Consider the following 16,490-nt stretch of genomic DNA (forward strand, 5'->3'; position numbering starts at 1 on the left):
CAGGCGAGGCAGCCAGGGCAACATTCAACGGGACAGGGAAGCTGGGTCAGGAATAGTGACAGCCATACTACAAAAGGTGAAGCCCAGAGTCAGGCACTAGCACAAGGTCAGCTCTTAAGAGAAGGTTAGATTGCCAAAATAAACTCAGCTGGGGATAGATAGGGTGAGTTTATGGAGGACTGAGGGTTTTAGGTTCCAATTTTCCTACCCGTACACAACAGGTAAGGTGACTATGGCTGGAATCCTTGCATCAGAGTTCTTCCCACATCACTAGTCCTAAATGTATTTCAACTATGGTTTTTCATGACCACAGATCTCAATGACACTAAGTATGCTTTTAGTAAATGGTAACCAAAAGCACCAAGTTTCTAGTAGTTGAATTCTTCCCCTCTACACACATAACTAGTTGAAAGAAACAATATATTTCTTAAAAGACTTTCACATATGGAAAAGAAACAATTAAAATAGCCAGGAATACAGAGGCTTTGACGAAGAGTTAATCAGAACACCCCCACATACACACGCACACACAAAAAAACAAAAATGAAACAGAAGACACAGCCTTACATTGGTGGAAACTTGTACTCAACTTAGGCAAACAATAATAATTGGAGTTATTTGAATGCTGTATGACCAGAACAAGTGCTGTGGGACAAATGGTGACACACTGCCCCTCACCTCAAGTTCCCTGCAATCTAGAATACACGTGTACACAGTTTTATAGATTGCAATATCAACAAATAAAAGACGACATAACATCAGCCCAATGTGCAAGGGCCAAAGAGATGCTACGTAAACAGACTGAGATGAAGTTAATCATGGGAGACGTCTTGGACTCTATAGTAGGTTGGAGGAAGGGAGAAAAGAGAGCATTGCAAGCAGAAGAAGGAGCACCTCCAGAGGCAGAGACCAGGAGAGGCAAGCTGCGTGTGAGGGCTGCGTCAGGAAGTTAGGCTGGCTAGAACAGAGGTCTGGGCAAACCTTAGGAGTGACACCCATGAAAGAACACAGCGTAAAGCACTTGCGCGCAATGGCATACTTGATCCCATGATCCAAGACCTCACCTTCCTGTTCGCATCGAGGCTGGAGGCTGGAATCTGTAAGGTGACTTTATATTCTGTTCTTTTCTCCAATTCTTCTGCAATGAAACTAGCTTCTCTCACTAACAGATTGGCTTTAACAATCTGTTCTCTCAGTTTCATCAGGCTATTGTTCAATGTTGCTTCTCTTTTTCAACAGGGAGAGCACAAAAGATGGAAAAACAGAATATTACATAACAGTGACAATATGAAATTCAAAATTGTTACCACACTTGAAAACAGACTGGCGTGTGTGGCCGAAGAATACACTAGTGATGTTGTACTCTCCCTTTCGTGACTGATGGCATGATACTCGTGTATTTGTGATGGCACTTGTGTAACAGCCATCCCTGGGTCAGAGGTATAACCCATGGCTACAGAACAAGGTATCTTTCCTGAACTGATGGTAGATCAAGTCTACATCCTAAGCCTAATCAACACTCTGGGTACAAGTGTACTGATCAACCAAAATCGCTGACTTTTTCATGTTGGCTGTGATGGTATTTATTGTTGCTCATTTGCCTTTAACAACACTGACCTAAGCTTCAGTACCTAAAACTTTTGAACAGAAAAGAGTAATTACAGCTAAACTTCTATATATGTTACACAGTGGTAAGTTAATGTCAAACTTGAAGGATCACTAAATGGGGAAATAAAGAAGATGCTATAACAATTTACATAGCTAACATGATCTACATGCAACAAATAAGTATGAAAAAAGTAACATTTATCCTTTCCAAAAAGAGAAGCTGATCAACTGGAGTAAAAAGAAAAACATACTTTCTTTTCCTTGTTTCTTTTTCTGGATTTGACTACTGTGGAATAACTATTTTGCACAACTACACATAGTTGTTGTAATGGGCTTTGTGTTTCTTGCCTTCTCAATGGGAGCGGCTGAACCAAGGGAGGAGAGAATGTGGAAATGAAAATAAATAATACTGAATATTTTTTAAATGATAAACTGAGAATGTGAAATGGTGCTTAGCTATAACACTCCATTTTTATACAGCTTCTAGGAGAGTAAAGAGATCATGCCTAAAGTTTAAAGTTTAGAACATATCAGGGATGGTGGGGGTAGAAATTTCCCTGAAGGCACCTCCATAGCATTAGTTGGTTGAAATGAGTTCCACAGCCAGGGTTAGATTACAATCACCTTGAGGGGCTAAAACCTGGCACTCAGAGGGAAAAGTTGGGAGTCTGTACAGAGATGGAGTACTGGGCTAAAAAGGTGACAAGTAGTATAGCTGTGTTGGAGACAACCCCCAAGTTTGGCTACCACAGACAGGAAGGACTGGATATATTCCACCATCCTAACTGATCACATATGGATCAATCCTTGCTGCTCCCCACTTTACCCCACCAAGGACACTAGTCCTCACTATAGATTGACCTTTTTTCTGTTGTACCATCATGAATAATACTGTTATAAACATATTTGGGGCAGTTTGGTGGCATAGTGGATGGTGCACAGGTCTGAGAGTAAAGAAGACCTGAGTTCCAATCTGGCCTCAGACACTTACTAGCCATATAACCCTGGGCAAGTCACTTAACCCTATGGAGAAGGAAATGGCAAACCACTCCAGTATCTTTGCCAAGAAAACCCCAAATGGAGTCACAAAGAGTCAGACATGACCAAAACAACTCAACAACAACAAATATATTTGAAGAAACAGCTGTTTTTTTTCTTTTTAATAATATTTTCGGGGTATATTCCCAAGAGGGGATAATATGTGTAGTAGTGAGCTCACACACTAGTTATAAAACCACGGGCAAATTAACTGACATCTCAGGGCCCCAATAAAAATTTCAAGTTACAAATGACCTGCCGTCCAAATTGCTGGGCAAAGTTTCCCATCACTCTACACCAAGAGGTCCCCTACACTGATGAAATCACAGACCAGGAACAGCAGCGACAGTATTCCCACAATGTAATTTTCGGGTCAAAGGGAATGATTATTTTTTTAACTTTTCTGGCCAGATTACTTTCCCAAAAGATTGTGCTAGGCTGCAATTTCATCAGCATCAAATAGTTCTGCCTGTTTCTCTACAATCCTACCAGGACTGAGTTTCTGGCTTTTAATTATATTTGCCAATCTGATTAGTATAACTCAAAGTTATCATGCATCTGTATTTACTGGGGAGGTCAAACATCTTTATAAGGGAATATAAAAATTTTTTCTGCTTCCACTTTGTAACATGTTCATAAGTTTTCATTTTTATTGACTGGGAATGGGTATTGTCTTTATATATATTTAACAGTTCTTTATTTCCTTGTACACTTTGGATCAATTTTTATCTGTCCAATTTCTAATACATTTCCTCATTCTTTTATTTTTATTTTTACCATATTTCTTATATTGTCAATCTTATGTAACTAAGCATATTTGTCTTATCCCTATATTTGTGTACTTTTTGAAAAGTAAATCTCCCTTCTCTGACAGAAAAAAAATACATTATTTTCATATCCTACATATTTTTATAGTTCTTTTTTTGATTAATTCTACCATTCAGCTGAAATCCGTTTCTCAAGACATTGCTAAGTAGTTTACCCAAATATATTTGTTAAATAATTAATCCTTTATCCAGTTCTTGTTTTCTGCAGGTTTAACAAATACTACTCTTTTGTACAAATTTGTTTACTCACATGATAACTCTAGTCTATTCCATTTATATGCCTACTACCAGCACTTCTTTGACTAGTACAAAATTAATTCTGTATCTTTCACCTAGGGAATGTAGGGAGCAAAGGATAGAGCTGGGGGCCTGGAGTCAGGAAGATCCTGGCCTACTAGCTAGTATATGACTACTTACTAGCTGTATGACCCTGGGCAAGTCACTTAATCCTGTCTGCCTCAGTTTCCTGATCTGTAAAATAAACTGGAGAAGAAAACAGCAAACCACTCCAGTATCTCTGCCAAGAAAACCCCAAATGGGGTCACCCCAAGTCAGACATGCTTGAAAATAACCAAACAACAACTTTCACCTACCTCTCTTCTGCCCACTGTCTTAAGCGCTGCTGTGCACTAGGAGAATGGAAGGGGAATTTGTCCATACTACTCCGATAGGACTGCTTCTCAGGAGAAAGCCGTCTTCTTAACTGTTCCAGTTCATGTTCATACATGAGTCTCTGACGCTCCAACGCTGACCGCTTTTCTTCTTCATGCTGCTGCTCCAAACTGTACAAGATGGACTGCATTGGATCTGATCAAGATCAAGAAACCACAGGTAAGTAGCTGAAATAGCATAAAGATTTGGCTTAAAAATCCAGTGACCTAAGACACATATTTCAACTATTGTTCTAGAATCCTGTTACACTGACTAACCAAACCTCTGACTAAAATATCAGGTACATCTTTAGACAGCATACAGTGTGTCACAAGACTACTACAAGTGATGTCACGTGAGCAATTTCACAAAGGAATTTGGTTTCATGTTTCATGAAGAAAATGTAAAAATGTTCTATTCAGGATGTGAACGTTGGTAGTATTAAAAAATAATTGAGGTTTAAGAAATGACAACCACCAATGTCTAAAATAGCCATAAAATTGGGGCAAAAGTACTGTAGATATAATGTTTAAATTCTATGCTGACTGTATCTTATTTCAAAATACTTCTCCATTTTCAAAATTTTAAAATAAGTCCAAACAATAAAAATATTACAAAATTCAATAACCATAATTCCTAAAAAAACGATTAGGAGGATATTTAGAGTAAAAAAAAAATTTGGCTAAAACGTTATAAAATCTACATTGGAATGGCATAAATTTTACCTACAATTTTTTACCACTACATATGGATTTCACATAGCACCACAGGTACCTCGAAGACAAGTGGAATAAAGTTAATATCCATACTTTCAGTTTCCATCTTCACCTATAACTTTCCTCCTACTCCTTAGCAAAAAATAGTATTAGGTTTCTGTCAGTCTCACTATATTAGAGAAGGAACTATTTTCTGAGATATAGGTAGAAACGTTATATGATGACATTAAAGATGATAATGATCATTAAACAATTTAGACATAGTTGAAATCAGAAAATCTAGATGTGAACCCTAGTTCTGCAACCTAATAATAAGTAACTGATAACACCTGACATTCCAGTGTGGGAAGGCACTGCTGTGGCTATCCAAGTTTAAACCTTATGTGAAAAAGATTCCTCACTACAACATACTTAACAAGTGGTCACCCAATACCTGCTGGAAGACCCCTGAGGAGGCTGAACTCACTACATCAGAGGCAACCCATTTCACTTTGGGACAGTTCTCATATGGAGAAGTCTTTCCTAATAAATTTGGTTCTTGAAAAAAATCTATCCATTCACTACCCCTTGTTCTTCCCAGGAAAGCCAACCAGAACAAATCTAACAGCTCTTCCACAAGATAGACTTCAACACCTGAAAAACCAAAAACCAACTACTGTGCTTCCCCCAATCTTCTCTGTCTTCTCCAAACTATTCTCAGTTCCTCTAACTGATGTTTTCTTACTTTGTGGACACAAGGCACTGTTCACCACCTTGACTACCTTCTGAATACTCTCCAGTCCTTCCTAAAATGTAGTGCCCAGACGTGAACACAATATGGCAGAGATGATCTGACTAGGGAAGAGTAAAATAGGATTCTCACTTCTTTATCCCTAGAAGTCACTCCTGAGCTTTTTTGATTGCTATATCATGTTGCTGATTTACACTGAGCTATTTAGCCCATTTAAAACCACTACATCTTTTTCAAACTGCAGTCTAACCATCTGTCCTCCGACATCTTGTACTTGTGGGGTAATTTCTTAAAAACAAGTATAAACCATTTATTCATATTAAACTTCATCTTATTAAATTGAAGCTGGCGTCACAATTATTTTGATTATAACTCTGCCATCCACGGGGTTATCCAAACCTCCAAGCTTTGCTTCATCTGTAAATCAGAAAATAGTGGCTTTCCCCAAACTTTTAATATAAATACAGGACAGCAGAGGGTCAAAGACTAAACCAGGAGCATTCCACAGGAGAACTTCTCATAAGATGAACAATTAAAGGATTACTCCTACTCCAGTCAATCAGCCAGTTTCAAATCCATCTAATATTGTTATCTAAAGCACATTTCTTAGTCCTTTTCACAAGATCTCCAGTTTATCAAACACTATCAAGCTTAGAAATCTGGTAAAAAAAAAAAAAAGAACGTAATGTTGGCCTGGGATAATCTGTTTTTGCTGAAGTCACGTTAGCTCTATAGAAAGATGGCTCTTTTTTCTAGAATAATTCAGGGGTGAGGAACCTGAGGCTTCACAGCCACATGTGGCCTTCCAGGTTTTTGACTGAATCCAAACTTCACAGAACAGATTTCATGAAGTTCTGTTCTGTGAAGTTTAGATTCAGTCATTGGAGGGCCACATGTGGCCTCGAGGCTACAGGTTTCCTACCCCTTTTAGATGTTCCCTCACTACCTTTTTAACAACAAAGTCTAGATTTTCTGAAAATTGGGAACATATTTGCCCTTCTCCAGTTACACAGTGCTTCCCAAATTTGTATAATATGCTAAAGTTGAAGAGTGCTTTCTAAAGGCCCTTCAATTGACTCCTTACAATAACCTGAAGGGGTAAGGAGGGTATTAAGCCCTCAGTAACCTTGGGAATGTCCTTCATTGCAGGAGCTGGTTTTCTAGCTGTAAAATTACTTCAGATAAGACTGCTAAGGTCCTCCACAGCTTTGTGTTCTATTCTAATATCACTGACCCAAACCTGGGGGCAGTGGAGAAATGCTTTGAACTAGAAGTCTTGGGGAAATCTGGCTCTGGGTGTAAGCTAAGTCAAAACTTTAGAGAAAAGCAACACCAGCACTCCCATTCTGAGGACCATTTGGGAGGCCTCTCCGGTAAGTGTGACTCCAAAGAGCACAAGTATGGAGCACTGCTCACCGTTGTTGCCCAGAGCCTTCATGGTCACTTCCATCTGCGCGTACTCATAACTGAAGTTAATTTCACTGGACACCTCGCTGGAGGTGTCTCCATCTATGTCCAACTGCTCCACACTGCTGTTATTCTTCGCAACATTTTCTTGATCCTCATCTTCTTCTTTCTCTATTTTCTTTTTCTTTTTAGGCAAATTGAGCCTTGAGAAGGTGAAAAAGAATGATTTTCTCAATAAAACCTCATTCATTTATTTAACAAATATTGAAGAAAGTGTCTATTAAGGACCAGGTAACAACTACAATTCACATTTATATAGCACTTAATATTTACAAAGCACTTTTGCCATGAAAAATACAGACGCGTATAAAACAGTTCTTTCTCTAGGGATGGGTCAATCCAATAAGCTAAATAAGAGACATACAACACAAGTAAATATGCGTCCCTTATGTGACGTACATCCTCATAACTGTTACAAAATTAAGCACCACATGAATTCATTTCTAGCTAAGATATTCAGGGAATACTTCATGTAATGGGTATAATTTAAGGAAGGCATTGAAGGATGGCTAGGAGTGATAAAAGTAGATAGACTAAGAGAAAGGTACAGGCAAAGAGAACACATTTAGCTAAAGAGGTAGAAAAGTAGAGTGTATTTTGGGTGAATGGCAAGCAACCCAAATAGATTGGCACACAAGATTATTGTGGGAGAAATGATGAAAAGTAAGACTAGAAAATTAGACTGGGTCAAGATTTTGGAGGGCTTTTTTCATTAAAAGTCAACCTAAAAGATTAGCATCTGATTAGAATGGATAGTCGTCCAAGACAGGCTTGTAGTTGGAAAGAAATGGGTTAGAATCCCACTAGACACTTTCCAGCAGCGTGACTCTTACGAGTTACTAGAGTGTGGTTGTGGAAGAGACTGTTGGATTTGGAGTATGGGAAGAGAAACTGAAATCTATTCTCCATACTTGCTACTTGTGTGACCTTAGGCAAGACTCTTAACCTCTCTGCACCTCAGTTCTTCATCTGTAAATTGAGGGGTTTGGACTAGATGACTCTTAAGGTACCTTCTAGCCATAAATCTATGTTCTTGTGTCTGTAAAACTATTTTCCCATCTGTACATGGAAGGAATAACAGCACTTGTGCCACAAGGTTATTATAAGGATAAAATGAAATATATGTAAAAACCATCACCTAACAAAGTACTCTATAAATTTCAGCTCATGCTATTATTAGACAATGGAAAGTCATATAGCCTGATGAACAGGGAAATTATACTATCAAATTGTTACTTTAGAAAGATTAATTTGACAAGACCGTTTGAAGGGGTAACATCTTTACCCAAAGAGCCTGAACCATTGCAATAGTTTAAGCGTGAGGCAAGACAAGGCCCTTCAGCTGGGGACAAATGTAAGAGATATTCCTATGGAAATCATTAAATGTAGTGGAGAAAGAGGAGGCAAACAGGATCCTGAAGTTTTAAACCTCATTGGCTAGAAGGGTATTATAACTGAAAGAAATGTTAGTCAAGAGGAGAACTTGGATTTGAGAGGAAAATAATAGGTTTGGCTTTTTGATATATTGAGTTTGAAAATGAAGCAAGACAGGTAGAGTATAGAGTAGAGAGCTGGAAATGCAGACTGGAGCTTGAAAGAGAAGTTAAGACCGGAGACAGATATTAATATGCTGAGTAAAAGCCAAGATCCCAAGAGATCTCTAAAGCTTGTACAAAGCATTAAAATCTTCAGATAAAATTTTAGAGGGACAAATGAAGAATCCCATCTCAGTCAATAGGCTAATAAGCATTTATTAAGTGCTTACTATGTGATAGGCATGATGCTAAAGTGTTGGAGACAGAAAAATGAAAGCATGGTCCCTGCCCTCAGGAGTCTCACATTCTACCGGGGAATTAACATGTTAATATATACACACAAGAAGTACAAAGAGTAGGTAAAAGTTAATTTCAGAGAGACAGCACCAAAAATGAGGGAGACCAGAAAAGGCTTTTCCCACCCATAGCAAGATGAGTCTTGATGAAAGCCAGATGACATGGAACAGCATGCCAGGGATAGGTCTCTCACACGGAATATGGGAGTCATCAAGTTAGGGGTCCATAGCTCAAGCTCTACGTGAATATAATATAGTCACAAGGGAGAGAAACAACAAGGGCTAAAGTTAAGAGTCATAACAGCTTGAAAAGAAAATACAGAGAAAATGTCTTTCTACAGTTTCCACTCCAAATCCAGGCTCTTCCTTTTTCCTGTTAGGAAAAGGAATCATTCTACAAGCAGAGGCTCCCCAGCTGTTTGAAATTTGATGATTTAATTTGATGTCTAAAGAAAGGCAATATGGTTAAGAGTACCAGCTAGGATAAAGGAAAGAAGACTCTGAGGAGAAAGTTCAGTTCTAATTTTGTGGAATCGCAGAATCTTACAAGTGGAAATAACTTCAAAGAAAAACTTCAACAATCCCTTGTATCTTACCGGTGATGAAACTATGGCCCAGAGAAGCTGTCTGTGCATGTCAGAGAGATTCCTTTTTCACTATGACACAACCTTAGATAATTCATGGTTCTTTAATAAAATATAGTTAGAATTTCATTTTAAATGTCCTGCCTAGTAGATACCATGACAGTTACGTAGTCAGAAAATATATTTATTTATCTCCTCTACCTTCTTTTCAATCACCCAAACAAATCATTTGGGGAAAAAAAGGAAGGAAGATGAATACATTCACTATCTTTCCTGACTGTACTACCCATTTTATATTTGCCTGGAAATATGTTCTGTATGATTTTACATGTATAATTGGTATAATTGTATAATTGCTTTCCTTCTTCATAGGTGGGGGAGGGACTGGAAAGAGAATTTGGAACTCAAAATTAAAAAAAAAATAATGCTAAAAGATAAATAACTATTACAATATTCAAAGAAAAATGTTTGCCTAGCTATATAATCTGTGATTTTTAAATTCATTGAATTTAAATTCGGTATCTCCTCATGGATCAGACATAATGCTCTGCACATATTACGCCTTTAATAAAAGCTTAGTGTGGCTGTACTAAGATGAGTCAAATTCTAAATCTATATTTTTTAGCTTCAGATTAAGATGCTCAATAGTTACGGGCCCTTCTCAGAGGCCTAATGTACAAAAATGTACTAATGTACAAAAAATGTACAAAACTTCCATACCTGAAAAAGTGGTTGTTTCCCCATAGGATTCGATCTCCATGGTGTAACTGTATAGGACTTGCAACAGAAGAACCATTTACAAATGTCCTGTGTGGAGAAGAGACTAAATTTACAAATGAATTATAATTTCCATTAATATTTTAATGATAAAACATTACTGGAGAAATAGCCTATAGTAGTTTTTTAAAATTCACACACACACACACACACACACACACACACACACACCATTTATAGGAAACCATAAAATCTACCAATCTCTATATAACAATCTGGAAGTTTATAACATTAAGTTCACTACTAGCAGATTTAAAAGTCCCATATATACGAATACATTGTGCTGAATGTTTAAAAAAATTAAATAGGGCAATAAAAGTCACTATTAAAATAATTAATCAATCAACAAACATTTATTAAGCACTTACAATGTGCTAAGCACAGTGATAACATTTAATATAAGCATCAGATCAATCAGAGAGGCCCTAGAGTAATGGTTCCTAAAGTGGAGTATCCAAGATAAATCATGGAGGTACTAAAGAGCATACAGAACTGCTGACCAATCACCATGCACACTTGCAGCCACAGGCTGCCTCTGCTGACGTCCTTCCTTTCACCTCTACCCAGTGTGGACTGGATAGACCACTACCTTCCATGCCACCTAGGCAGGCAAGCAGTCATTACCAGCATGGTCCCTATAGGCTTCTGTCCTCTTTCCCTCACTCTTTTGGCTTCTAATACAAATATAGCTTGAGCTTAAAGAGTACATAGAAGGGAATAATGTGGAACAGGGTTCGAAAAGCCTAATACAGCCAGGTTGTGGAAGGTGTAAGTTAAAGTGGGGAGTTTATATTTTATCCTACAGGAGAAGGGAGACCTGGAAGGCTATTAAGCAGGGAAATAACACAGTAAGACCTGAAGGTTTAAGAAGAGATTCTGGCACCTGTGTGTACAGATGATGGTTTGGGAAGGAAAAAGAAGACTGGAAGTAGGGGGACAAATTAGGAGGCCATTACAACAGTGCAGGCAAGAAGTAGTAGCCATGTGAATAGACAGAAGAAAGAAATAGCAACCCCAACAAAGGGAGGGTAACAGGAAAAGAAAAGGCTGAATCAAGGAGCAGAGCCCTCAACAGAAACAGGGGAGTCCAGCAGTGAACACAGGGGACTTGAATTTAAGAACAAAGATGCCAAATTCCATTTTTGGATTGTCAAGGTTATGACTCATGCCAATGGAACACACAGGTGAAGATGTCTAGCAGGCAGCTGGTGTTATGAAACTGGAGCACAGACGAGAGATTAGGGCTTAACATGCAGATTTGGGAGTCATCTGAAAAGAGACGGTAACTGAGTCTATAGAGGAGAATGTAAAATTAAAAGATGGCCCAGGAGATAATTTTGAGTGATATCAAAACTTAAGGGCAGGTGATGGATGATGAAACAGCAAAAAACACTGAGAAGAAATTGACACATGGTTAAAAGGAGAACCAGGTGAGAGCTAGGCAAGATGCCAAGGAAGGAGAGAATATAGAATGGAATGGGGTCATCCACAATATCAAAAGCTAAAAAGAGGTAAGTAAGATGAGGACTGAGAAAGGGTCACTGCTTTTAGGAGTCAAATGATGGGTGATAGAGAGATAGAAGTTTCAGCAAAGCACTAAGGTTGAGAATTTGACTAAAAACAGCTGAGAGTGGTTAGATAGTGAAAAGCAGCAGCAAGGATAGACAACTCTTTCCAGAGATTAGTGATCAAAGGGAGGATAGAGGATAGCTCAATTGAAAAGGCTTTTAAGGACAGAAAAAACCCATACAGAAAAAGAGTCAGTAGAAAGGGAGATTGGAAGATGAGAAAGAGGGAAAGAATAAACAGTAAATGGGACAAACTTCAGGAAAGGGATAAATCAAAGGCACAAATAGAGGGTGGGCCTGGGCCAGGCACATCTCTTCCTCTGAGACTATACATGGAGGATAAAGATGTAGAGAGATTCTAAAGTATGGATTAGTATAGAGGAGTTTATCTCAGATGGCCTCATATCTCTCAATAAACTAGCAGGTCAGATCATCTGCTGGTGGGGACGGAGGTGTTAGGAGCTTAAGGAAATAAAGTTATGAAAAATTACTCTGAGAACAATGATAGGATCTATTATCAGGTAAAAAATAAAATGACTCACATGTAACAGTAAGGGTCCAGTTAACAGATAATAAAAATTTTTAGTGAGGGTTCAAGTCACTTGGACAAACATTTATTAAGTGCCTAACGTATGCAAGGTACAGTGCTAGAGAAGGGAGATAAAAATAAAATAGTCTCTGACCACAAAGTGTAACATGATCCTGGGAGATTTCAGATGCACACAGCTAAATAAACACAAACTATATACAAGGCAAATGCAAAGTAATTTTAGGGGGAAAGTACAGTGGGAACAATTGGGGAGATCAGCAAAGTCCTCCTATAGAAGGTGACATCTGAGTTGAACCTTTAATAAATCTGAAGAGTCTAAGAGTCAGTGGGAGAAGAAAAAAGGAGGGAGACGTAGTGCCGTGTGATATGAATAAAGTGGCTGGTTTGGACGGAAGGCAGAGAGAATGAGGGGTACAAATAAATCTAGAAAGATAGGTTGGAGTCAGATTGTTAAGGCCTTAAGTGCCAAACAAGAGAGTCCGTGTTTTTTATAGGAAACAGAGAGCAAGTGAAACTTCTTGAGCAAAGAAGGGATGTGGTGAGACCCTGCTGCATGACTCCCTCCAGATACACTCAGCAATACGGGGAAAGAAGTGGAGAAAGGAATGCTGGGGAGTGACCTGAGGTTAAGATTAACAAAATGACAAGCGGCATGAGATTCAAGAGTAGAAAACATTGTCATGCCAAACTGGTAACCACAGGGGCAAGACAGTGAAGGTAATTTACCAAGTGAAGCTAAAGCGCGATTAATGGTCAAGGAAAACCTAACGAGACTGAAAATTATGGCAAGGACAAACGACAGGATTAGGAGAAGTGAGGAAGCAGGGTAGATGGAAGCCGAGAAATTTCCGATTACAAGAGCTAAGGTATGACCACTTCTATGACTGGCGAGGCTTTAGTGAAGATGTGAATAATGGGAACTGAGGACACTGAAAGGCTAAGACACCACTGTGTTCTAAGTGATATCTAAATTTACTATAATGTCATGAAGTATCCTCAAGGAGAGTGACTTGGAGGCTGGTCCATGGAAAACTACTGCAATAACAATCTGGTTTGGTTAGATGGATGAAGTGAACCTTAAAAAAGGAAAGGAACTGAATGGTCACTGTGGGAGGATGAGGAAGATGCAGAGGGTAGAAAGGAAAAGATTTACTCTTTTTGGATTTTGGGAATCCAAAAGGAACAACTTGTAGTGAAGAGGGTGGCCAAGTGTCATTTGGAGACAGCCAGGTTCTGAAGTGATCTATTTGGGACAAGGTAGAATTTATTATTAGAACAGGAATTCCAGAGAGCATAATAAAATAAGAGAACAAAGGAGGATTTGGACTCAGGAGGAGCATGGTTGGGGTAGCCAGGGGTAACTGTTAGAATAAATAAATTCTCAGAGGAAAGGATTTACCTCGGCAGACAATCACTTTGAATTATGGGGACGAATGGAATAAGGTGAGAGAAACTTGTCATGCACCCTATGATAAATAAGCATATATGTCTCAAGTTATGGCAGCTGCTTCCTGTGCTTCTCACCCTGGAAGAAGTGCCAGTGTGGGGGACTGCAGGTGCAGCAAGAAGCTGAGACTAGGAATCTGAGTCAGTGAGTAAATATGTCGTGAGAGGTATACACCTTCATTGGTTCAGGGAGCTCTTGGTGAGAAGACTCCATATTTGGTGATCATGGGTCATTTAAACTTGCTAAGTGTCATGTAACTCATCCAGGGGAGACCCAATACTGGCAGAAGGCAATTCTTATTCTTTTATGTCTTGCTTCAGACCTTTTCTCATATTTCAAATGAAGAAGTATGTACTGAATGCCTACTTCACGCAAAGAACTTAAGTAAGTTGTAGTCATATACATTTCCCTAATTAATGGTGTGTTTTTTAAAATGGCTTTCTTAAATCACTGTGCCTTATAAAGGGACTTAAATAATGTCTTAGCCTTCAAATAAAGTAGTGCCATCTAATGGTGAAATTCTAGAACTTTTTTTTTTTTAAGTTAGAGATTTGAAAAAAAACTCTACAGAGCGTAACACCTAGCTAGTCCAACCCAGTACACTTCAGAAGGCAGAAACACACTAACTGGAATTTCTCCTGCTTTCAAGCAGAAAATAAACTAGGACATTTTTCAATACAAAAACTTTGAGGAGAAGGTAGTCGAAGTAAAATGAAAATTAAAAAAACGACTCGACACTAGATGTAGCATATACAGACTCTGGTGAACATAGTAATTTTCCAGTCTATAATACACCAAATAGCCATGTAAAATATTAACTTGTGGCAAGCATGATACAACGCATTTTACAAAAACTGAGTAGGGAGTAGGGGAGAGGGTCCCCAACCTAACCTAATAACCACATCCCTTGCCAAGAGCAGGTACTTCAGATGGGCAAAAATTAAAGTCTTACATCTGGTGCAGCACACCACCAAATTTCAACTCCTCATCCTCATAATTATTTTGTTAGAGATAACATTTCTGTGTGACAGTTTAGGATCAAATGAAGTGTGGTCTCCTCCTGAGAAGCTGTGGCTAATCAGAAGACATTATAAATGTTTTAATGAGATGAACACGAATCACAGGTTTAGCAAGTTAATTTAAATACAATTTAAGTATATGTATAATAAGCAAGCCCAGTAGAGAAAATGAGATATGAGGATGCATCTCCTTCCTTCCTCCTTTTGCAAAGGTGGTATACTCTGTGTGTGTGTGCGCGCGGGCGTGTATGTGTGTGTGTTCAGTTTTCCTGAACTGGGTTTTTTTCTGTTTATTTTCTATTCTTTGTTAGAAGGTGTAACATTCTGTGTGACAGGAAACGAAAGTGATTTAAAACAAAACATGTCAATTATAGATCACAGATTTAAAGTTAGGAGGATTCTTGAGACCATCTAGTTCAATCCTCTCATTTTAAAAAACAGGAAGCTGAGACCAAGAGACTTTAATGTTAACTTGCCCCAGGTGAGGCAGGTGGTTGGTGGCAGAGATGGGATTTTAATCCTAGTCCTTTGTTTCCACTGGTTCAATAAAAATTAAAATAAAAAAGCAAAAAAAATTAAAGTAAACCCATCTCAGATAACTGATGGAATTCGGTTCAGATAACTAAAAATCTCTTTGAATAAATCCATAATTAACTTCAACAAAAGGACTGAAGAACTATTGTAGCAGTTCACTTAAGGAGATACTTCCCATAACAACTGTGTATAACCAAAAAACAATCTAAAACACTAAAATTAGAACAAAAATAAATACTTTCTATAACATTTATGCCCTACTTGCTTCAAAACATACAACAACTTACAGATCTTCTAATGCTACAAAGATTCAACTTAAAAAGTGAAAAAAACAGGGTCCAACAAAAGAAGTGAGTGCCTTCAGCCACCACAACTGGGCCGTAAAGTATAAGTAATAATTATTATTTTATCATTCAGGAACATAAACATAAAATAGCAGTACCATCTTGAACTTCCATCCTTCAAGTACCTGTGTTTCATAAAGCCAGTGATTTAAAAAATAAAAAGCAAAAGCATGTCACATCACCTTGCAACTACTATCTCTCAATAAATATGAAATGTAATACTAAAAATGGCCATTATTGTAGCACACGATACCTGGTGTTTTTCTGAGGAGTTAGAATAACGTGGCCCTCTGGTGTGATGTCTATAATACAATGTTCAGGCAGAATTCCCATTCCACAGAGCTGGATATCTTGGGAATTAGCTGATCCTATTAAAGTATGTTCCTGAGGAAGAATGAGATTTGTTGATTAGCACAGAACAGAAATTTTAATGTATATAGTCAAATCTCCTTTCACTCTGTATTTTGGATGGATCCATTATTTTGGCTGTATTTTTTTTTTTTTTGGACCAGACCTAAGATCTCACTGACAGAAGGCACTACCAATGTGCAAAAATCATTTTACCAGTAGAGATGGGCAACTGCCATGGCGCACTGAGAGCTTAAGGAAAGAGTTCATGGTCACACCGTGAGCATATGTGAGAGGCAAGGCTTGAACAGCATGAAAAGAGCACTCACTGGCTCTGAGTCAGAGACCTGGGTTCATATACTGCCTCTGTTACTTATCACCTCCGTGACCTCCAACAGGTCACTGAACTGATCTGAATCTGTTTCCACATCAGTAAAATAAGGGCTCTGTA

General features: G+C 38.3%; 1 protein-coding gene across 1 annotated transcript in view; it reads right to left on the minus strand.

Moving 5' to 3' along the window:
• KIF13B (kinesin family member 13B) overlaps positions 1-16,490 on the minus strand; it is a 241,569-nt gene that overhangs the window by 82,973 nt on the left and 142,106 nt on the right. Inside the window, exons 14-18 of the mRNA XM_072634812.1 lie at positions 15,945-16,075; positions 10,173-10,259; positions 6,987-7,180; positions 4,067-4,280; positions 1,065-1,227 (exon numbers count right to left, since the gene is read on the minus strand). Of these exons, the coding sequence (XP_072490913.1) occupies positions 1,065-1,227; positions 4,067-4,280; positions 6,987-7,180; positions 10,173-10,259; positions 15,945-16,075 (789 nt within the window). The remainder of the gene's footprint in view (positions 1-1,064; positions 1,228-4,066; positions 4,281-6,986; positions 7,181-10,172; positions 10,260-15,944; positions 16,076-16,490) is intronic.

The sequence above is a fragment of the Notamacropus eugenii genome, chromosome 1, assembly GCF_028372415.1.
Source record: "Notamacropus eugenii isolate mMacEug1 chromosome 1, mMacEug1.pri_v2, whole genome shotgun sequence".
NCBI classification, from domain to species: Eukaryota; Metazoa; Chordata; class Mammalia; order Diprotodontia; family Macropodidae; genus Notamacropus; species Notamacropus eugenii.